Genomic DNA, 22,795 nt, shown 5'->3' with positions numbered 1-22,795 from the left:
ATATGGAGATCATGGATACAGAGATAAAAATAAAGTCGAAGAGAATATATGGAGATCATGGATATAGAGATAAAAAAATAAAAATTCGGAGATACAAGTTTAGATTTTTTTTGTCTTACAGTTTAGTTATATTGAAAACCTGTTTTATAAAAAGAGAATAATATTTAATAACTTTCAAGAGTGGAAAAATAAAAGCAAAATGTATTTCTTTTTAACTAGAAAAGGGGATCATTGTAAGGAATGTAACTTTTGGCTACACAATATAGAATCTTAATATTAGATATATATACTAAAAAATAGACAAGAAAGAGTAACATAAATCAACACAAAAGGACTAGGTGATGGAGTTTGAAGAGATTGTGTGATGACCTGCTTAATTTTCATATTTTTTTAATATAATAAAATCAATATCACAAATCCCAGCTCAGTAGATCATAATTCACCTAGATTCGTGGGTACCAGGGATACATCAGAACACATAACGGAAGCCTAAGCAATAGGAAACATACAATCACAATATTATAAATACGAAAACATCCATCACATTACCATAAATATCAAAGTCACTATATCCACTGTATTTCAGTATACACATCTCAAAAATAAAATCTAAAGATATTTCCCACAAAATCCAACTGTTCCTACTAAAACTTACCCTTCAAAGAGGGCAGATGAACAGCACTAGATCAGCAGGGCTTTTCCCGCTCTTCTATCAGGGGCGCCTGAAAATTTTATAGAATATTGGGGTGAGACACCTCTCAGTAATAGAAATAAACTAATACTAGTGTGTGGCAACATAAGTATTTTGTGTTATACATATACCATACAGAACATATTCAGTAACTGTTTTGTCAAATCTAGGAAAACATATATATCATCAAAACATGACAGAACATACTGCATTATCATAAACATATTTCATCTCATATAATAATAATAATACAAAAACATTCTTGGTAGGTTAGTTGGCTGTTGTCATGTATTACCCCAACATGACTGGGTTGTGTGGCCCGAAGGCGGGACCTGACAATGGTTGGCCAACCACTATCAAGTCAAAAGTACAGTCTGTAAGTCTGATGGGTCTGCTTGACCTGGTCCATTCACCAGGGGCGCCCACACACTTCTTAAAAACCACATCGACCATTCAATCTTGCATCACTCCGTACAGCGGCGTTAAAATAAATATCATGATCATGATGACCATGGACACATAGCAACGGTACCGTACAAGTGCTAACCTAGACCAAGCCAACTAGGTTCTGATATCATATAAAATATATTGAAACTGTGATACATAGATATTTCATATCATTAATTATCAAATCAGTCATATCATTTTGCATATATACGTTTATCATGAAAATCATCAGCTCGTACGCCGGTATTACACATTTTACCATAACTCGGCCCGTATGCCGACAAATCATATCATAACACAACCCGTACACTGGCAAATCACATCCATAGCTCGGGCCATACGCCGTCAAATTATATACATAGCTCAGCCCGTACGCTAGCAAATCATACACATAGCACGGCCCATATGCCAGTAAAACTTATAAAAATCTCGGCCCGTACGCCAGTTTTCCATTATAAAAATCTGTGTCATTAACACATTCCCAGAAACAGTATTTCATATTAATTTCTACTCATGCCACACTAAACAGGTTTTTCATATATTTAACATATCATCACTTTCAACAGCATTTTCCAAAATATAAATCATATATAAATATATTTATTTTCCTGAATTCAAATGCTATAACAATATACATAATTTCATAAAATACTAGTTTAGTTTATCCCCTTACTTGATTTCTAAAAAGCCCCTAAGAAAATATGTACCGCACCCGCAGGGTTCCCAACTCAACACCCTAGAAAAAGCATTCCCCAAAACTAAAGTTCAGTATTTCTATGCGTATATCACTTCCTACAACTGTCAAATAACCAAATACTGAGTAGAAAGTCTTACCCTGGATTTGGGATGGTTTTCAACTCAGCCCCACCGACGATCCGCTCCGGCAGACTTGTAGAGAACTTTCCCAGGAGAGTCATGGTGGCTTCAGATCCTTGAACCGGTGAAAATCCAGCCCAAAATCGAAGAGAGAAAGAGAGGGAACCGAATGGTAATTTCCATCAAAATCTGAGTTTTTTTCACTATTTATAGGGCTGGATTCGTCGACAAGCCACGTCATCTCGTCAACGAGTCCTTTAATAATTTCTTCGATGAAACCCACTCCTCGTCAATGAAATTCAGACTGCCCAGAACCCCTCTCGGCATTTCCTCGTCGACGAGACATGTCACCTCGTCGACGAGTCCTATAGAAAGTTCGTCGACGAATCCTATCTTCATCGACGAGCTCCTATTATAACCTCGTCGACGAGTCCCCTGTATTCGTCGACAAGGAGCTAAAAATTTCTCAGGATTATCCTTTCCAAAAAGCAACGTCGTCGACTGCCTCCTTCTGTTTTCCGGTTTCCATTTCCCTTTCTTTTTATTATTTAAATACCATTATTTTTTGGGTTATTACAGACAATATAGTAAAATTTAAAGATAAAGTGATTGAAGGGGGTGATTAGACAATAAGGGATATAAGGTAGATGCAAACGCTACTTGGAATAGAATATTGACTAACTCTATCGTAAAGATAGCAAACGAGATTTTTGGTGAATCCAAAAAAAAGATACTCGGGCAATAAAAAAGTTGATAGTGGAATGAAGAAGTTCAAAAAGCCGCCAAGACAAAAAAAAAAAATAGTATAAAGCATGGCAAAGTTGTAGAAATATATAAAATCTTGAAAATAATAAAAAGGAGAGAACAAAATTCAAAAAAGTAAGGTCATTAGCGAAGTTAAACATAAAGTTTATGACACTTTATATACTAGACTAGATACAAAAAAAAGGAGAAAGAGAAAATTATAAACTTGCTAGAGTTAGAAAAAGAAAATGCAAAGATTTAGGTAATGTAAACTTTATAAAGGACGGAAATGATACCGTCTTAACTAAAAAAGAAGACATAAAAGAGAAGTAGCAAAAATACTTTGATAAATTGTTTAATGAAAACTAAACTGAGAGCTTGAATTCAAAAGTAACAAATAAGGAAAAGTGTAATGACTTGAAGAATAATGGTATTTAAATAATAAAGAGAGAGTAAAATGAAAATAGTAAAAAAGGGCGGCAATAGAATTCATTGACGACGTGGCATTTTGGGCTCGTTGACGAGAAGATACCGAGAGGCTATTTTTTTTCAACTCTAAATTTCATCGACGAGGAATAGTATTCATCGACGAATTTCCTTCTTGACATCGTCGACGAAGTCAGTGTATAAATAGCCATAAACTCGATTTTCTCTCAGAAATTTCACGCAGAACACTCACTCTCTCTCTCCTCTTCGGTTTCTCCCCCTTCTCTCTAAGATCTTAGGCTGGATTCTCACCGATTCAACGATCTAAAGCCACCACGACGCTCCTGCGAAAGTTCTTTGAAAACCTACCAGAGTGGATCATCAGTGGAGCTACTTTGGAATTCATCCTTGGTTTAAGGTAAAACTTTTATTCAAAATTTGGTATTTCCATGGTTATATGAAATGTTGTACACGAAAAAAATACTGAAATTTAGTTCTGAGAGATGTTGGTTTCAGGATGTAGAACGGGGAACCCTACGGGTGCAGGATGAGTATATTTTAGGGGGTTTTTTCTCAGAAATCAGGTAAGGGAATCAACCAAAGCAGTTACTTTTCCATGAAAATACTATTAAATTACTAGTAGATTTATGTTCAGAAAGCATGTATTACATTTGAATATTCTTGAGAAAATGTTGTTTGGGAAAATACTGCTATTATATTGAAATGTATGTATTAGTATGAAATGCTAGAAAATATGATTTCAATATAGAATATATGGTATTATTCAGCATTATGTGGCATGAATATTATTTTATGTGAAAAGTATTATGTTAAGGCAATTTTACAGATAAAGTATGTTTTCAGAAAATACGGAATAATGCAGTACATTGCGATTTTGCAATACATGATAATTAACATGTTTATTCAAATTATTATTTATGAAATGTTTAGGGCAATGTCGTAATTAATAGCCGGCGCAAGGCCGTATGTATTTATGTTATTATAGAAGATGTTATCAATCTACTTATGTTAAACTGTATATTATCATGTATTATATATTATCAGAACTCAAATGATAGTTCAGTTTAGTTTCAGGAGCACAGTACCATAGCTATATAGATCAGATTATTATGTTTCAGACTTATGCTAACCGCCCCTGCAAGTAGAGGGGGTGGGAGATGGATAGTCGATGTGGCTTTCAATGTAGAGTTGTAGATGTCCACCTGAAAGTCCGGACCAAGGTGTGGCGGGTCCATCATACTTACAGACATTTTTGACTCAGCAATGGTCGGCCAGCCATTGTTGGGTCTCGCTTTGGGGCTGCACAACCAGTCATGGGGGGTAATACATGACATCAACTAGCTATACATCCTGAGTAAATTTTCAGTATTATTAGCTATACCAGATAGTTCATGAACAGTACGATTTATTAGAAATATGAAAGTATATGTCTATGCAGTTATGATATGATTAATGTTTTCTAGTATGCAAAATGTACTGTATATGTATATTAGCATTAAACATTCATGTTACCACACAACTGTATTTAGTTTATTTTTCCTTACTGAGAGGTGTCTCACTCCCAACATTAAATAATTTTCAGGAAACCTAGAACGACCGGCGGATCGAGGCTGCCATTGAGATAGTGGGATACTACCCTGCTAGGAGGGTAAGTTTTGGTCTAGGAACAAGAAATTTATGTTATGAGTTCCTAGATATGTATATACTTTTGTATTTTTGGAGATTGTATATAAACACAGTATTTTGGAATGTAGTTGACTATGGTATTATGCATTTTATGGTTTTGAGAATATGATTTATATTTACTGCTGTTTAGGTTTCCGCTGTGAATGTCATATGTGTCTCTGTTACCCATGGGTTCAAGTTGAATTTATTATTAATTATGTTTTAATATATGATAAGTAAAGCTAGTCGTTACGAAAAGCCTAAAAATAAGAAATTTATTCACAAAATTAAAGTCCTTGAAGTTAAGATGGATTTAAAAAAGACAAAAAAACGATAAATCTATAGGACTAGATGACGTATCAATTGAAGTTTTAAAATATTAAGGAGATAAAGGAACCATACGGTTAACAAATCTATTCATCACTATTATAAAAATCAAGAAATTGTTGAAAGAATGGATGAAAAGCACATTAATATCTTTATACAAAAACAAAGGCAATATTCAAAATTGTAATAACTACCGTAGAACCAAGATTATGAGTCATATGATGAAATTTTGAAAAAGAGTAATTGAACCAAAAATAAGATAAGAAACGAGGTTCTAAAGAATCAATTTGGTTTTATGCTTGGAGATCGATAACAAAAGTTATTTATCTTTTAAAAAGATTAATGAAAAAGTTTAGGAAAAATAAAAGAGATTTGTATATGGTTTTCATTAACTTAAAGAAGGCATATGATTGAGGTATCTAGGGAAGTTGTAACACCCTGGACCCACCACGCGGGGCTCGGGGCATTAAGAGACCGACACTCGTCTCTGATACCATACACACAGTGGAAATAATGAATAACTCCAACAGAAAATACCAGAGTGCTACATTTACATACATCGATCCATAATATCTACAACCTAATTATTCATGTTACATAACGAACATTAATATATATAAAACATAAACTAACACATATCCGATCTGCTATATTCAACTCACAAAACTACCCCCGCCCTGGAGCTATCTAAGCTCGATCACCTGGATAGCCTGAAAAGATTTAACATATGACGGGATGAGACACCTCTCAGTAAGGAAGAAATAGTTTATAATAGTGTGTGGCTGAAGTGTTTATAATACAATTAGAATATCCATCTAAAATGTACACACAGTCCACAAGTAACCCAAATGTCATACCCATAATCACACAAAATCAACGTCATTATCGTCCATTCGCATATTCACAGCCATCAGTATTTTATTGTTAATTTCTGAGAATAGGGAAATCTACCCGCTCATACAAGTAGGTTCCCTTTGCTCTAGTGCTAACACCAGGGCACTCACCTTTCTCAGTAAGCCCTCGGGTTATGTATTCAGGTAAAGTCACCAAGAATAGGGAAGATCACTCGCCCATACAAGTGACTTCCCTCTACTCTAGTACCCACAATTAATTACCAGTGTACTCGCCTTTCTCAGCAAGCCCTCGGGTGGAGTAATCTATTTTATTCTAAATACTTAATTAATTAACATTCATACACAGCCAACACAATCGCTTGACAGAATTTCACGCATACGCCCATATCATAATCAATCCGCAAATGATCAAATCAAGCAGTATCAGTGTCGACACATGACTAATCAAATCACACAGCAACAATGTCCACACAGGACTGCTCAACTACAACATCAACGTCCACACAGGACTAATCAAGCACAATATAAATGTCCACACAGGACTGCTCAAACCACACAGATTACAAAACAAACACCCCATTCATGATAAATAGGTAAACAACCTCCTCATACCACTGCCAATGTTTACCTCCCAGCATAAACATCCCTTTAACGACCTCCTCGTACCACTGCCAACGTTATCTGATGGTTATACCAGGTATGATATAACGACCTCCTCATACCACTGCCAACGTTATATCGTCATTTACATGAACCACACCACAGATCAATCACAAACCTGACCAATCAACCATGTCCACGCAAAAACCATAGGATACTCAACCATCCAGTATTTTCAACCAAACAATGTTCACAATCCAATCAATGTATTCAATCAGATAAGAATTTCAGTCAAATGACACTCACAATCTCAACAATTTCCCCATTTCACTCAGCTCAACAATCATTTAATGATCAAAATGGTTCCAACCACACAATTTTTCCCAATTTAATACTCATATAATTAAAACAGTATTTTCAATATCAGTTTGGCTCAAAAAATTATACCTGTATATGTAGGATTTTTACCCAAAATTAGTCATCTTAAAATTACGAAAAAGCTATTATAAAATATTTCCCCTTACCTAATTCCTGAAAAGCCTCTTAAAATAACTAGTCTTGCACCCGCAAGGTTCCCCATTCAACGCCCTGAAATCCACATCCCCCATAACAAAATATCATTATTTCTCTGAGTACAACATTTCTTATAACTATGGAAAAGGAAAATACCGAATAAAAGTCTTACCCTAAAATTGGGATGAATTCCCAACTAACTCCACCGATGATCCACTCCAGTAGATTTGTAGAGAACTTTTCCAGGAGCGTCGTGGTAGTTTTAGATTGTCGAATCGGTGAAAATCCGGCTCGAAATCGAAGAGAGAAGGGAGGATGGCCGAATATCTAGAGAGAGAAGGAAAGCATGCAAGAATTCTGCGCTGAAATGAAAGAAAAGTTCTTTTTATACCCAAGGATTCGTCGACAAGACACGTCGATTCGTCGACGAGACACGTCCATTCGTCGACGAGTCCTGTACACAGTTCAACGACAAGACAGCCAACTCGTCGACGTATTTCAGTCTATAAAAACCCCTTCTCGGTAATTTCTTGTTGACAAAACAAGTAACCTCGTCGACGAGCTAAGTAGAAGATTCGTTGACGAGACCAATCCATTCATCGACGAATGCTTGTGCCACACCATTTTCCAACTTATTCCTCCTCCCCTTTTTTCTTCTTATAAATTTAAATTATTTAAAATTTTTCGGGTTGTTACAGAAGTTCTTTGACGGGTCTCAAAAAAAGAAGGGAGTGTACAACAAATATACTGAAGTCATATAGGATATATATATATATATGATAGAATAATGGCAAAAGTTAGAATTATAAGAAGAGAATCTAAAGAATTTCAAATGATAATAGGGTACATCAAGGTTCTACTTTGAGTGTTTATCTTTTTACTTTAGTAATTGATGAACTCACAAGATATATTCAAAACAAGATCTTTTGTTATGTCTTATTTGCAGATGATATTGTCTTGATTGATTAAAGTAGGAATGAAGTGGAATCTAAGTAATTTTAAAGAACTAATTTAGAGTTCAGAGATTTTAGGATAAGTAAGAATAAGACAAAATATTAAATGTGACTTCAATAATGAAGGAGTATTGAAGAGAAGATCAAACTTGATCATCAATAAGTTAATTGCACTAGTAGATTCCGTTATCTTGGATCTATTATGCAAGCGGAAGGAAAAATTAAAGAGAATGTAATATTTATAAAATTAAAGCAAGTTCAGTAAAATGGAATAGTGTGTGAGGCGTGTTGTGTGATTGTAAAATTCTCTTAAAATTAGAAAAAAAGTTCTATAAGATAACTATAAGGCTAGTTATGCTTTATGGATAAGAATATTAAGTAACTAAGAAACATGCACAAAAAGTAAAAGTTTTAAAGATACAAATGTTAAGTTAGATGAGTGGTATAATATTAAAAGATAAACCAAGAAATAAATATAAATATATATATATATATATATATATATATATATATATATATATATATATATATATGTGTGTGTGTGTGCAATAAGCTAGGCATAGCACCAGTTGAAGGCAAAATAAGGAAGGGACAAGTTAGATGGTTTGGGCATTTAAAACATAGGACTAGCAGTGCACCTAAGGAAGGAATAAGTTATTTATTATTTTTTAGTGTGAAAGGGGATAAGATAAATTTAAAACAATTTAAAATGAGATAGTAAATAAGGATTTAATGACTTTTAAGTTAGGCGTGACAAATGCTCTGAATTAAGTGAACAAAATTCATGTAACAAACTCGCCTAATAGGACTAAAGTTTATTTTCATTTTTATTTTTATTTTTATTTTTATTTTTGTATTATATACTGAGTTAATTTATCACCTAAATTAATGTATCTTGAATTGCACAAATATGTAATTAATAAGCAATTTTATTATATAAAACCAAATCCTAATTGGAAGAAGGATAGTAGCCGGTTTTCCATTGCAGTAATAAGAAAATGAAGCGGCCCAAAACCGTACCCATAGCTAGGATTGCTTGACCCCATTGATGTGGAGGCTCAGCGCAGCTCACCGTAGGGCTGAGGGCGACGCAATGAGCTAGCTAGCAAGCTGCCAATGGAAAATAAAAATAAAAATAAAAATAATAATAATAATAAAATTGTTGAGAGTGGCACATATAGAGGTGACGTAGGTAGAATAAGAAGGGAATAAGGATGTGTTGGGTGATATACCTGTGGAGAGAATACTTACTTTTAATATAAATATAATTATAAAATTATATTGAAATTCTATGCAGACCCCAGTACTATATATATTAATTAGCTAGAGCTAGAGCGGAGAACACTTGGGCACTCTCTCTTCTCTCTTCTCTCTACTCTCTACCTGAAGCACAGAGAGCTTAATTAGATCAGTAAGCGTTGGGGGTGGATGGGAGGTACAGGGAACGAGTGGATAAATGGGTATTTGGAAGCTATTTTGGATGCAGGAAGTGGCACCGCTACTGCTTCTACTGCTGGTAGAACAAGATCATCATCATCATCGAAGAAAAATCATAATATAGTGAGGATTAATGGTTATGGGTTAATGAGTGGTGGTAATGCTGCTGCTGCTGCTGCTGCTGCTAGTACTAGGCCGTCGTTAGATGGAGATGAATTAGGAGATGATGATGATGATCATGGGAGTGGGAGTGGGAGTGGGGATGATGACAAGAGTTTGTACATAAGTCCCATAAAGTACTTCGTGGAGGAAGTCATCAACAGCTTTGAGGAGTCCGACCTTCATCGCACCTGGGTCAAGGTTAATTGATTACCCCAATTAATTCCTTCTTCTATTGCTTCCCAATTCATTCATTTTTAGTTATTTACTCTCTCTCTCTCTCTCTCTCTCTCTCTCTCTCTCTCTCTCTCTCTCTCTATGTTGTGTAAAAACAAATGCATGCATGGGGATGGGGATGGGGATGATGAGTAATTGAGTAGCGCATCTATGTATGTACAGGTGATAGCTACAAGGAACAGCGCTCGGGAACGCGGTAACAGGCTTGAGAACATGTGCTGGCGTATCTGGCATCTTGCCCGCAAAAAGAAACAGGCTAGCTACCTCCCTTCCTTCCTCCCTCCCTCCCATTAATCAATTAATTTTATTTATATTATATTATATTATATATATATATATATATATGTAGATAGCATGTGAGGATACAAGAGGGCTGGCGAAACGGAGACTGGAGAGGGAGCAGGGTCGAAACGACGCCGCCGATGATCTTCCGGAGCTTTCGGAAGGGGAGAAGGAGATCAAAGCGGGAGCCGGTGGAGAATCATCTGCAATTACACAACTACCACCACTCAGCAATATTCCCAGAATTAATTCTGATATGCAAATCTGGTCCCATCATGATATTCCTGATTCCTCATCCACCCACCTCTACATCGTCCTCATCAGGTTCGTTCCCTCCCCTCCCCTCCCTAACTGACTCCACTTTCGCGCACACATAATAAAAAAGTTATAACTACTTATATCTGACCTAAATTTCAAATCCCAACTGCCTATATATAACCATTTCTTAATCCACTGTTCCTAATTATAACAAATTTTCATCATATTTTAAATATGCAATTTTAAAAAGTAAACTTAATTAATTATAAAAAAAAAAAAAAAAAAAAAACCTAAAACAAGACGGTGTGCACCTACATGTGACCCATCCCACGACTTATTTTTATAAAAACATAGAAAACAATTCTTCCTCCTTAATAACCCTTTACCTTTAATTGAATGGTAAAAATTAACAATATAAGAAAATATTATGAGCCAATTCATTTGTAGAAAATGATTTTTCTTACTTCTCAATTTTTTCAATTAATTAATTACAAAAAATTCCACATTCTTTTTCAATTTTCAATATTTGTGCACAAATGTTGTAAAACATCTTTTCATTATTGCCTAGGCTTCTTACATTAAATCTTGAAATTTGAAAAAACAGAAAACAAGTTAATAATTTTGTAGTTATATAAAAATCTAATAATTAAAAAAACTATTTCCTATACGTCTAAACAAATCCTAAATATCCTACTTATATCGAACCCATAAAATATCTATCTCCCCATTCATACTGCCTATATATTACTCTTTTCTTGTATCTAATTTCTAAAAAAAATAATCAAATTAATATCACCCAAACAGTGCAGGAGCATATAGAGTGAATTAGCAACATAGAAAATAATTTCATTAGATTAATTAAAAAATAAAAACAATATTACACGCATACCTCATGTGCCAAATGATATATTAGTTTGTGTTTACGATTTTAAAAGTGTAACAGATATCTATATTAATCTGAATATTTAAATTTTTTTTTTCTGATGTATTTTCCAAATTTAGTTCTTCAAACCTTTGAAGCCAGGAATTTGCTTAAAAAAAAAAAAGGAAAAAATTAAATATATCCAATATGCAAATATATTTTTAAGTATCAAAGATCAAACCTGTGTTAATGAATTGTTGATACATGTAGTCTGCATGGGTTGGTACGTGGAGAAAACATGGAACTTGGAAGAGATTCGGATACAGGCGGTCAGGTATTAGTCCTTCACATACATTTTGCTTAATAAATGGTGTTTATACTTTATATATATGTGTGTGTGTGTGTGTGTGTGTTATTATTAGTATCTTTTTTTTTTTATTTTCAGGTGAAATATGTTGTGGAACTGGCAAGAGCTCTAGCCAACACAAAAGGAGTGCACCGTGTCGACCTACTGACTCGACAGATCACCTCCCCGGAGGTCCATTCCACCTACGGTGAGCCCATTGAAATGCTGTCCTACCCCTCTAATGGTGGTGGCGACACCTGCTCTGGCGCATACATAGTTCGCCTCCCCTGTGGCCCCACTCATAAGTATGCATCTTACCAACTTAAAACCTTTTCATGTAGTTTCGGATTGTATTCAACAATGATGGTGGTGCAAGTAATTCAAGTCAGCTCACAAGTCACTCGAACTCAACTCATATTATCGTTAAACTCAATTCAACTCAGCTGCATTCAAGCTTGGGCCGCATTTAAATACTTGAGTAATTTGATGAATTGGGTTCGAGTTTTTCCATAATAACATAAACCTAATAGAACTTAAAATTTTTTCTGTGCTTGAGTAGTCAATTGATTAGCTACACCCCTAGTCTTCAATGAACCTGCAGATGACTAATTAGCTACATCCCTGCACAAACAGGTACATCCCAAAAGAGTCACTTTGGCCTCACATATCTGAGTTCGTGGATGGGGCTCTCAGCCACATAGCAAGCATGGCGAGGTCTGTGGGCGAACAGGTGAATGGGGGGAAGCCTGAGTGGCCATATGTCATTCACGGCCATTATGCCGATGCTGGGGAGGTGGCTGCACACTTGTCCGGGGCCCTGAATGTTCCAATGGTGCTCACAGGGCACTCACTGGGAAGGAACAAGTTCGAGCAGTTGCTCAAACAGGGCCGGCTCTCCAAGGAGGACATAAACTCGACCTACAAGATAATGAGGCGGATTGAGGCAGAGGAGTTGGGGCTGGATGCAGCCGAAATGGTGGTGACCAGCACCAGGCAAGAGATCGAAGAGCAGTGGGGATTGTACGATGGGTTTGATATCAAGTTGGAGAGGAAGCTTAGGGTCAGAAAACGGCGCGGAGTGAGTTGCCTTGGAAGATACATGCCAAGGATGGCGGTACATACATACATATATGGACATCAATCTTTTGAACTAATAGCCTAAAACATGCTAAGTCATCTGACACACATTCTGATCATTGCATGGAAATTTAGGTTATAACACCTGGGATGGACTTCAGCAACGTTACAGTGCAGGATTCATTGGAAGGTGATGGGGATCTCAAGTCATTGATTGGCTCCGATAGGACTCAAAAAAAGAGGCATCTACCTCCTCTATGGTCTGAGGTCAGTGGCACAATAACATGTGTTCCTCGTGCATTTCCTCACAAGGGGTAAAAATGAAGTTAGCGCCAAAACGGAGGGGGGGAAAATGATGTTGATCATCGCCGAGAATGAATATATATATATATTAAATATGATGAAGAATAAAATCATTTCATTTCCACGCAGCATGTCGAAAGACTGAATAAAAGCAATCTAACAGTGTTTTCTCAACATAATGCAGATAATGCGATTTTTCACGAATCCTCACAAGCCCATGATACTTGCATTATCTCGTCCAGATCCAAAGAAAAATGTCATGACTTTGCTCAAGGCTTTCGGAGAGTGTCGACGCCTTCGAGAACTAGCCAATTTGGTATAAAAAAAAAAATTTCACAGCACTTATAATCCAAGCAATGTGTTAGCGATAACTGACCTGAGTTTGCTACTAACACATCCTCTTGTTTCAGACACTAATATTAGGTAACAGAGATGACATAGAAGAGATGCCCAACAGCAGTTCAGTTGTTCTTACATCAGTGCTCAAGCTCATCGACAGGTATGACCTGTATGGTCAGGTTGCTTATCCCAAGCACCATACGCAATCCGAAGTTCCTGAAATATACCGCCTGGCTGCGAAAACTAAGGTAAAACTCATGTTCCAAGTGGGCAATACACAACACATGCTCTTTAACTGCAAATATTAAGTCTGCCAACACTAACATTGTAATACCATCCTGGTGGGTTTGTTTCTTGGAGGGCGTCTTCATCAATCCAGCACTCGTGGAACCATTTGGTCTCACAGTCATAGAAGTGAGTCTTGGTTTTTATAGTGAACTTAGCAAGGTTCAAACCTAATCTTAAATTGAGGACTCCCACAGAATCTGCAGTATTATGCAAGTCTAGCTTTGAGCCGAAAAGAAGATCATGCAAGAATTCCTTATGGCTCATCCTACTTTCTTGCAGGCAGCTGCTTATGGTTTACCAGTTGTCGCCACTAAAAACGGCGGGCCTGTAGATATTCTCAAGGTAATGGTTATCACTGATATATGATTGTATTATGATCTGAACTAGAAAAAACAGGCATGAAGCATTCTAGTTGAATTTTGGGCTGCAACCTTATTCCATGGTGGGATCTAACTGCTTGGGATGTAACTATAATGATTATTTACAAAATCCTACTGGACCCACAAAAAGGATATCTTATGAAACTACTAGGCATAATTGATCGGGAACCTGTTTCTATCAGGCGCTCAACAATGGTGTTCTAATTGATCCGCATGACCAAAAGGCCATATCAGATGCTCTCCTCAAACTTGTTGCTGACAAAAACCTTTGGCTTGAGTGCCGGAAGAACGGATTAAAGAACATCCACCGCTTTTCGTGGCCAGAACACTGCTGCAATTACCTTTCCCACATCAAGCACTGCAGCAACCGTCACCCTACAACCCGTATCGAAATCATCCCTGCTCGTGAAGAACCTATGAGCGATTCACTAAGGGATGTGGAAGACCTTTCCTTAAAATTTTCAATTGATGGAGACTTCAAGCTTAATGGAGAGGTTGATGTAGCAACCAGGGAGAAGGAACTTATTGAAACCATAACCCATATGGCTTCCTCTAATGGCTATCCCTCCATTTCTTACTGTCCAGGTAGAAGGCAGAGGCTGGCTGTAATAGCTGTGGATGGTTATTCCACTCATGGAGATTGCACAGAAACCTTTCCAACAGTCATAGGGAATGTGAGGAAAGCTGCTGGCAGAGGCTCAGGCCAGACAGGATTTGTATTGTTAACTGGTTCAAGTTTACGGGAGACTATAGAAGCACTGAAATGTTGCCAAGTAAATTTAGAAGATTTTGATGCTGTCGTTTGTAATAGTGGGAGTGAAATGTACTACCCATGGAAGGATTTGGTAGCTGATGTGGACTATGAAGCCCATGTTGAGTACAGGTGGCCTGGTGAGAATGTGAGATCAATGGTGATGAGGCTAGCTAAACTTGAAGACGGCACTCAGGATGACATCGTGGAGTATGGGAGTGGGTGTAGCTCTCGGTGCTACGCGTACAGAGTGAAACCAGGAGCTAAGGTGAGACATTACTAGCCCCAACCTTTAGTGTTAGTTGGCGAACAAAAGGCAGAAATTAAAACTCATAAGGATTAGTTTAGCAAAGGAAAATGATTCTATAAAAGTACCACCTTGCTAAATTCTAATGATGCTTTGAATCCATGGATGCCAGACCCGGAAAATCGATGACCTGCGTCAGAGCCTGCGGATGAGAGGCTTCAGATGCAACCTTGTCTACACACATGCTGCATCCAGGCTGAATGTGGTACCATTATTTGCATCAAGGACCCAGGCACTAAGGTCAGACCTTTCTCTCTCCTCCTGCACCCCCCCCCCCCCAACAAAAAAAAAAATCTTTCACCCCTGATGTGAGTGCTCACATGCATGTGTTATGCAGGTATCTTTCAATCAGGTGGGGAATTGATCTATCCAAAATGGTTGTGTTTGTCGGAGAAGTTGGAGATACAGATTACGAAGACCTGCTGGCCGGCCTCCACAAGACCTTTATTCTGAGAGGCTCAGTGGAGCATGGCAGTGAGAAGCTCCTTCGAGGTGATGATAGTTTTAAAAGGGAAGATGTGGTCCCACAAGACAGGCCTAACACTATATTTATCGAGGGTTATGAAACCAACAGTATCTCAACAAGTCTGGATACTTGTGGGATCAAGTGACGCAAGTTTTCCCCTCATTTTCTCTTTTTCTTTGTGTGTTTTTTTATGCATATAATTATATAGAAAACACAATCATAAAGAATATGAATACAAAATACAACTTGAATGTACATCTAAAGCAGGTCTCAAAAATGTCAATTGACACTATCTACATCAACTGAAAAAAGATGACCCCTGAAATGTTCAATATTCATAACAATCCAGACCCCTCACTTGTGCTCACACACACAGTCACGCACAGGGTCATGCACAGGGTTTGGCGAGTTGGCACTCATGCAATCATGGCCTTTGGTGTCAACTGTAAAGCGGAGTCATAATTTTAATGAAAACAAATCAAATTCTGCTCCATTTTGCTTCCCGCTGAGCTTTTAAGAACCAGCTAAGCATTCTATGTATAATAATGCTCCAAACAGCATATGATAGTATTCTCATGTCTAGCATTTCTTTTCACTCAAAAACAACTCAAACTTTCCCAACTCTCTCTCTATATCAATGCTCTAGCAACATAACCATATCAGGGTACATATTTAGTAGAAAAGAATATTTATTATTTATTTGCACATTTACCTATTCACTGATTTTGTATGCTGAAGAAATCAAAAAAATTTTATTCTCTCAGCCTCTCAAGCGCTCCATGTCTCATGTACCGAGGTTCAAAGTAGTCAAGCACAAAGGCCCACTTGCACCCTGTACTTAACTCCACAAGAACATCCAATCGTGTGCGAAATTCCCTGCAAAAAGCAGAGACAACCATGGAAAGATTGAGACCTTTTCAAATGGTTAAAGGACACCCTTGAATGTGCACCATTTGCTCTGCAATGATTTACAATCTCCAATAACTCACTAAATTTTCCATGGTTTTCAAAACCACCATCTTCCTATCAATGAAAAAAAATGCAGTGACAAATCATCATGTTGAAGCGATTCAATTCACAAGCATCAAATCTTGATCCTTCACTGGAACTCATAAATTGCCAAGCCCAACAGTCAATTTATCACATCATCAGACAGATGCTAAACATACTGTCTAATGTCTGTAAAATGCGCAAATAAAAACAAAAAAAAAAACAAAACAAAAGAAGAAGAAAAAGAAAAAGGCAAACAATAATGTTACCTTCAGTTTCTCAATCTGTTCCTGCAAAGACTGCAAATACTCAATTTCTCCAGCTTTATCAGATAAGAGAGCTCTGTGTTCCTCTTCTAAGATACTTATATCCATCACCCTTAGTTCTGGCTATGGTCACCCATCCATTAAAATAAAGAAGACATAAAAAACAGATTCCTGCAGAGTCGCACACATGCAAATTGGCACACACACACACTCATGCCTCTGGAAGCCAACATCTAATCTACTCACAAAATATGTAAGAAGTTTGGAAATTTATTTCTAAACCCCACAGTTCCACAGTCAGCACTGTCACAAAAGAATTATCAATTTACTATGACAAAATCTTGCAATGTGATTCTTTGGAGAAGTTAAGAAAGCAGTGCAAAGTGGCCGAGGAAAAAATAAAAAAAAAAGGAAGTTCTGTCCACAACATTTTCTGATCACATCAAGTTTGGCATTAACAGTCGGGCTCATAAATGTGTCAATGCGTGCACACAGAAAATACAAATTTACCTTTAAATCATTCATATGACATTTCAGTTGTTCAATAGACTCCTTCATCTAAAACAGAAGAACAATTAGCCTCGAGATAATAACAGATTCAAGTGAAAAAAAAAAAACTATCCAATGATGAAAATGGCTACTCAGTGAAAAGAACTATAAAGAGAGAGAATTGGAACAGGAAGTGAATAATTTACAGAGCTCCATTAATTATGTGACGAGTGGAGCATTAAAAAGGGGCTTCTGAATGGATGTTCTTCATTTTTTAAATTTTATTTCCTTTTTATCTTTATCTCATCCAGTTTTACCCTTTTCTTCCTCTAATAAATTTTTTTTTGTATGAAAAACCTAATGAATTTTATTTTCCCTCCTTTTTTTCAAGTCGGCTGGTGGGAAGGGGGCTCTTGAAAAGCTTCAACTTGATTAGAAGCAATTTAGTTTAAGAGAGAGAAATCTTAAACCCTAAACGAAATCAAAACAAAATAATACATCTATACAAAATTTTGTTTGAAAATAAAATATAAAAATTTAAGCTCATAATTTTCCTTTTTTAAAATTGACAGGTTAGAAATACTCAAGCCTAGAAGCAGAAAGATATAACTCCATCTACTTCTCTTCAGATGTAACGAAACCCAACAACAACAAGCCAAGCCTTAAGTCCCACTAGGTAGAGTCAGGTACATGAATCCTTTTCCACCAATTTACATGATCATGGACAAAGAAACCCATTGGAAAAAAACCAAAATAGTTTGTCCCCATCTGGTCAATAAAAATCTGAAAATCATTTAATGTGCTTTAAAACCTCCAGCATGCTATGAATGTCCATCTAGCTCTTCCTGTGACTCAACCACATATATAATCTGCCAAACGGGTGCTAATTTCCACTGGAAACACAATAATGAAATGATGAATTATTTGAAGTGCCTGATGTCAATTTTGGTCAATCAGGTCTTCTAAAAATTTTATTAAAAAAAAAACACTAAAAAGAGTGAATGTATAGACAATTCATTAGTGGATTACCTAAAAAAGCTGGAAGTATATAAATGATTGAATAAAAATATATCCAAATCTTAGGCTTAGTTAGGCCCCACTTTTGAAAAGAACTTTTAAGAAAGAAAGAAAGAACTGATGAAAAGGAGCTGGTAGAAATTCTTGTAAAAATTGTATGTCCCCCTGTGAAAAACTAACCCTGAATGTTTGGTAAAAAAGTTGTGAGGTACATAAAAACATTTAAAATGACCAAAAATAGATAATTATTTGAAAAAAAACTAAGGACAACAACGGAATAGAAAATTTTGTTGGAAAAAAACTAACTTTTAGCTTTTAAAAAGCTTCAAATCTGTAACTTCTAAAAGTTCCCACAAACACTAAAAGTCAGCTTTTTTAAAAGCTGAAAATCTGTTCACTAAATGTGTTATGCTCAACTTTTGATTTTTCAAAGGAGAAGTTAATCCAGGGGGCCAAATCACCCTTAGATATTTCATTATCCTACTAGCCAGCCATTATACCTCAAATCATCTTGTAGGTGGGAGACAATGAGTAGGTCTAAGAGGGAGGGGGTTTGTCTTGGTAATTTGGTATTCAAAAGCATTTTCTTAGTGAGGAGGTGATTAATAGTAAATTTCATCTTCAATAAAAATGGGTGAGGTGCTAAAGTTGAAACTAACATTACTTACTAGAGCCTTGGAAATTTGCGTGACAAGTTTATCATCTTTTTGCTCCCAACGTTCATTACAAGGTTTGTAATGAAGAGAAATTATGGATTTGGAAAGATGTTTGGATTGGGAAGCCTCTTTGGCTTGTTTGCATCATTGTGTGTTTCTTTTATCCAACCTTCACAATTATCCAATCTCAAATTTCCTTTTTCTTCCAGGAGGGTGGCTGATCTTTGGATTTTTATTTTCTGAGAAACCTTAATGAGAGGGAGACGAATGATCTTGACCAGTGGTTGAATGTGCTTGACTCCTTTCAAAATCACATGGGGAGGAATAGAAGAATCTGGTTTCTTGATTCCTCCGGGGACTTCTCTTGCAAGTCTTTCTTTTCTCAATTGAATCATGCTCTTAACACTAAACTTTTTCGTCTTCATTCTTTTCTCTGGAGAGTTAAAGTTCCCTCAAAGATAAAGGCATTTGACTGGACTGTGATCCTTAATGAAGTCAATATTAAAGATGTGCTTCAAAAGCAAAGACCAAATAAGGCCTTGTCACCAGATTTTTGTGTCCCTTGTTTTAGGAGTAAGGAGTATTGCTCTCATCTTTTCTTACATGGTCTTTTTTCTTGGACTCTTTTAGCTTGTTTGGTATTCTTTGGGAGCATTGAGTTACTCCTTCTTTGGATGCTTTCTATCTAGTTATTTTTAGAGGTATTGGAAGGTAAAAGGGAGGACAGGCCCGTTGTTGTTGCATGTTATTGATGTTATTCAGTCATTACGGCATATTTGGTTAGAGATGAACAACATAAATTTAAAGGGGCTTGTTGCTTTTATTCATTTGATTATGAGCAGAGTGGTATTTCTTGTGTCTTTATGGTGCTCTACTCATGGCCTGCTTAGAAATGTTTCTTTAGAAGACTAGCAAAGAGATTGGAGCGTCTTGCTTCATTAGAGTTGTATTGGATTATCTTTCTTTAGCTTTTGTTGTCATTTCGTAGGATTCCTATTCCTCCTATTGACTTTTCATTATTTTTTTTGTAACTATTTCCTTCTCTCTTAAATAAATTTCTATATTATGACGAATAAATAATGCCTCAAACCATTTTGATACTTCATGCTTTTTTCTTATAATTAAAGATAATTTTATTATGACTCAAGATTTACATGACCATATTGAAGTTATGACAATCAAACTTTAATAACTGAACCTTGCTATTCTCCATAACAAGTCCGGGTTTCATTAGAGCAATCTTTTCGAGCTTATCCTTAGCAGACTCCAACTTGATCATCAAGTTCTTTGCTTCATCACCCTGCAACTATGAAGATGTAAGGAAAACCAGAACTCCATCTAGCTAAACAATGATGTAAAAAAGGTTCACACCTGGCTATCTTCAATGGATTGGCTCACAATGCTAGCCTTCCCTGCAAGTAAAGTCCTAACATATGAAAACAGTACTGATATACACTATTATCTATGATAACTATGGCACTCTCCCCCCCTTTCAAATGATAGGTCCCCTGCCTACAACTCACAGAACACATTTACCCCTTGCATGCACTAGTAAATGTTTGCACAATAGATGCCAGTGTACTTTTCATGTTTTCTTATAGCATATAATGCTTAAAAGGCTTAATTAGAAATTCAGTTTGCCCAACTCAGACATGAAACTGGATAAGGTAGTTCATCTTCCAAATCCATGTTGTTATCTAGGTATCTAATGCTTTCAGCAATTCCCTGCCATATTCAGTGCGTTCACTGTTACTGATCCAGCAGCCAACTGCTTTTATCTCAAGGAAAAGAGGAAAGACTCAGCTCAAAATAAATGGTTATTCCACAGACCAACCTGTTACATCACATCAGGCAGGTTGGCCAAGGAAATGGCTATTCCAAAGGGATCTCGTAGTTTGAATATAACTATTTGTCCCATGAAGCAAGCTTAATCAATATTTCATGGGGAAACAATGTAAGGTTGTTCAGTCACTCTTTCATTGTTTACATGGAAAAACAGAACCTAGAATATCTGTCACGTGTTCAAGATAATTGCATTATATGAGAGGTCACTGGCATGCCATAAGAAAAACACAATCCATATAGAAACTTTTCTTTTCTTCTTCCCCCCCCCCCCCCCCCTCTTCCTAAAATATGTAATCAGTATTATCACCTCAAAATGACAAGAGATGGTACCAAACATGAATCCCAAAATAATGAATCAAAGAACTCTTCCCAATCGCTGTTGATTAGTAAGAAATAATCGATTGTCAAGGCCATTAAATACCTTGAAATATTTAAAAAAATACAACTTAATAAGCATTGATAAAATTTAGGCATACCTCCAATTTCACCCATTTGTACATCATGTTCATCCTTGACCTGCGTAAAGTTCTCAGCAGCAGGACCACCAGAAGAACTCTTTCAGTGATAAGAGTAAGGTATAAAAGACATCATGAAGCCCACCCGGCCACAGAGCCCCCACCCCCCCAACCTCCAAAAATAACCACCGTAATGTCTTACTCAAGAAATTTCATTGAGGTAGCCCAAAAAAAGCAGATGGATGTTGACATTATATAAATTAGAGTTTCATTATCTTTATTTTTATTTTTTACCTACCCAAAAAACATAAGAACTTACAGTTTCACTTTTAAATTTCTACAATGCTTTAAAAAAAGAAGGGTAGAGCAAATAAAATTATATAATCTAAATATCTTCAAAGTAAAAATCCTGATCTCTAAATTTATGCCTAGAGCATATGCACCTAAAACTCTCCATAGGCTGTCCTTCATTACTCCATATAACAATGATGCACTTCTTAATTACTCCCACTAGAAATTGAGTCCAACTGGGCTTACAAACATCAGTTGAAAGTGGAAAATCACATTGGCAGATAAAAAACATAGGCTTTAAAAGAAGTACCACTGCAAGCGCTCCTGCATCTTTGCAAATTTTGTGAGAATTGACCCAGTCCTACACAAAACAGGAGACCCTCATTAATAAAAGGTACATCAGGGTCTGAATAAGAACAAATCTACATGAACTGAAATTCAGGAAACAAACCTGTTGTTCTTTTAACTTGGCATTCATATCCTCTGCAACTTTGATATAGTAAGCACTGTAATAGCATATATATCTCAACAGCTGGTTTTGTTTAATCTTCTGTACATTTTCTCTTTCCCAGCTTACCTTTTCTCCAGGAGTTTGGCAGATAAGCAGACTCGTTCTTGTTGAATAAGCTCCAGTGTCTATAAGAAAAAACAAGGGCAAAATAAAGAAACTGGCAGCCAAGTATCAAACATTTATTCCTTGATTGCCCTTAACCTACTTAAACTGTGAAGGATTTTTTAGAAGAAGAATAACCATTCTTATGTAATTTCAAGAGGCACGATTACAAGATAAATAGTAGAGGAAGGCCACCAAATTAGGAACACCACAAAATCAGCAAATCAAATCACCACAAAATCAGCAAATCAAATCAGCAAATCTCTAGGCTAGAAAACAGGAAAGTGAAACTACTAGAAACTGAAATAGTAATTTCAGATTTTAAAAAATAGAATTTCCTAATTTATTCCCTAGAAATCCGACACCCTCCCTCAAGTTGGAGCGTAGATATCTATCATGCCCAACTTGCTTACAAAGAGCTCAAAACTAGGTCTAAAAAGTCCTTTGGTGAAAATATCGGCTATTTGTTGAGTAGTAGGAACAAAAGGCATGCAAACAGCTCCACTATCAATCTTCTCTTTTATGACATGTCAATATCTACATGCTTTGTGCGGTCAAGTTGTACTGGATTTTGAGCAATACTTATGACAGCTTTGTTGTCACAATACAACTTCATTGGCATGT

General features: G+C 36.4%; 2 protein-coding genes across 2 annotated transcripts in view; one reads left to right on the top strand and one right to left on the bottom strand.

Annotated features, from left to right (window-relative positions):
* The first annotated feature begins 9,393 nt into the window (after positions 1–9,393).
* LOC131161353 (sucrose-phosphate synthase 4) lies at positions 9,394–15,804 on the top strand. Its single transcript, XM_058117063.1, has 14 exons — positions 9,394–9,854; positions 10,053–10,145; positions 10,240–10,496; positions 11,563–11,626; positions 11,738–11,943; positions 12,272–12,752; positions 12,851–12,982; positions 13,203–13,334; positions 13,429–13,605; positions 13,718–13,771; positions 13,925–13,987; positions 14,208–15,044; positions 15,196–15,323; positions 15,421–15,804. Exons 1-14 carry the CDS (start codon positions 9,486–9,488, stop codon positions 15,692–15,694), a joined length of 3,267 nt encoding a protein of 1,088 aa, XP_057973046.1. The 5' UTR covers positions 9,394–9,485; the 3' UTR covers positions 15,695–15,804.
* A 256-nt stretch (positions 15,805–16,060) lies between these two features.
* The window catches only part of LOC131161352 (uncharacterized), a 23,715-nt gene continuing 16,980 nt past the window's right edge, over positions 16,061–22,795 (bottom strand). The window contains exons 4-12 of the mRNA XM_058117062.1: positions 22,136–22,194; positions 22,010–22,064; positions 21,869–21,919; positions 21,289–21,328; positions 20,339–20,379; positions 20,166–20,267; positions 17,316–17,363; positions 16,809–16,928; positions 16,061–16,425 (exon numbers count right to left, since the gene is read on the bottom strand). Of these exons, the coding sequence (XP_057973045.1) occupies positions 16,357–16,425; positions 16,809–16,928; positions 17,316–17,363; positions 20,166–20,267; positions 20,339–20,379; positions 21,289–21,328; positions 21,869–21,919; positions 22,010–22,064; positions 22,136–22,194 (585 nt within the window). The 3' untranslated portion in view covers positions 16,061–16,356. The remainder of the gene's footprint in view (positions 16,426–16,808; positions 16,929–17,315; positions 17,364–20,165; positions 20,268–20,338; positions 20,380–21,288; positions 21,329–21,868; positions 21,920–22,009; positions 22,065–22,135; positions 22,195–22,795) is intronic.

The sequence above is a fragment of the Malania oleifera genome, chromosome 8 (genome assembly GCF_029873635.1).
Source record: "Malania oleifera isolate guangnan ecotype guangnan chromosome 8, ASM2987363v1, whole genome shotgun sequence".
Taxonomy (NCBI): domain Eukaryota; kingdom Viridiplantae; phylum Streptophyta; class Magnoliopsida; order Santalales; family Ximeniaceae; genus Malania; species Malania oleifera.
This window is presented reverse-complemented; position numbering and strand designations above follow the sequence as displayed.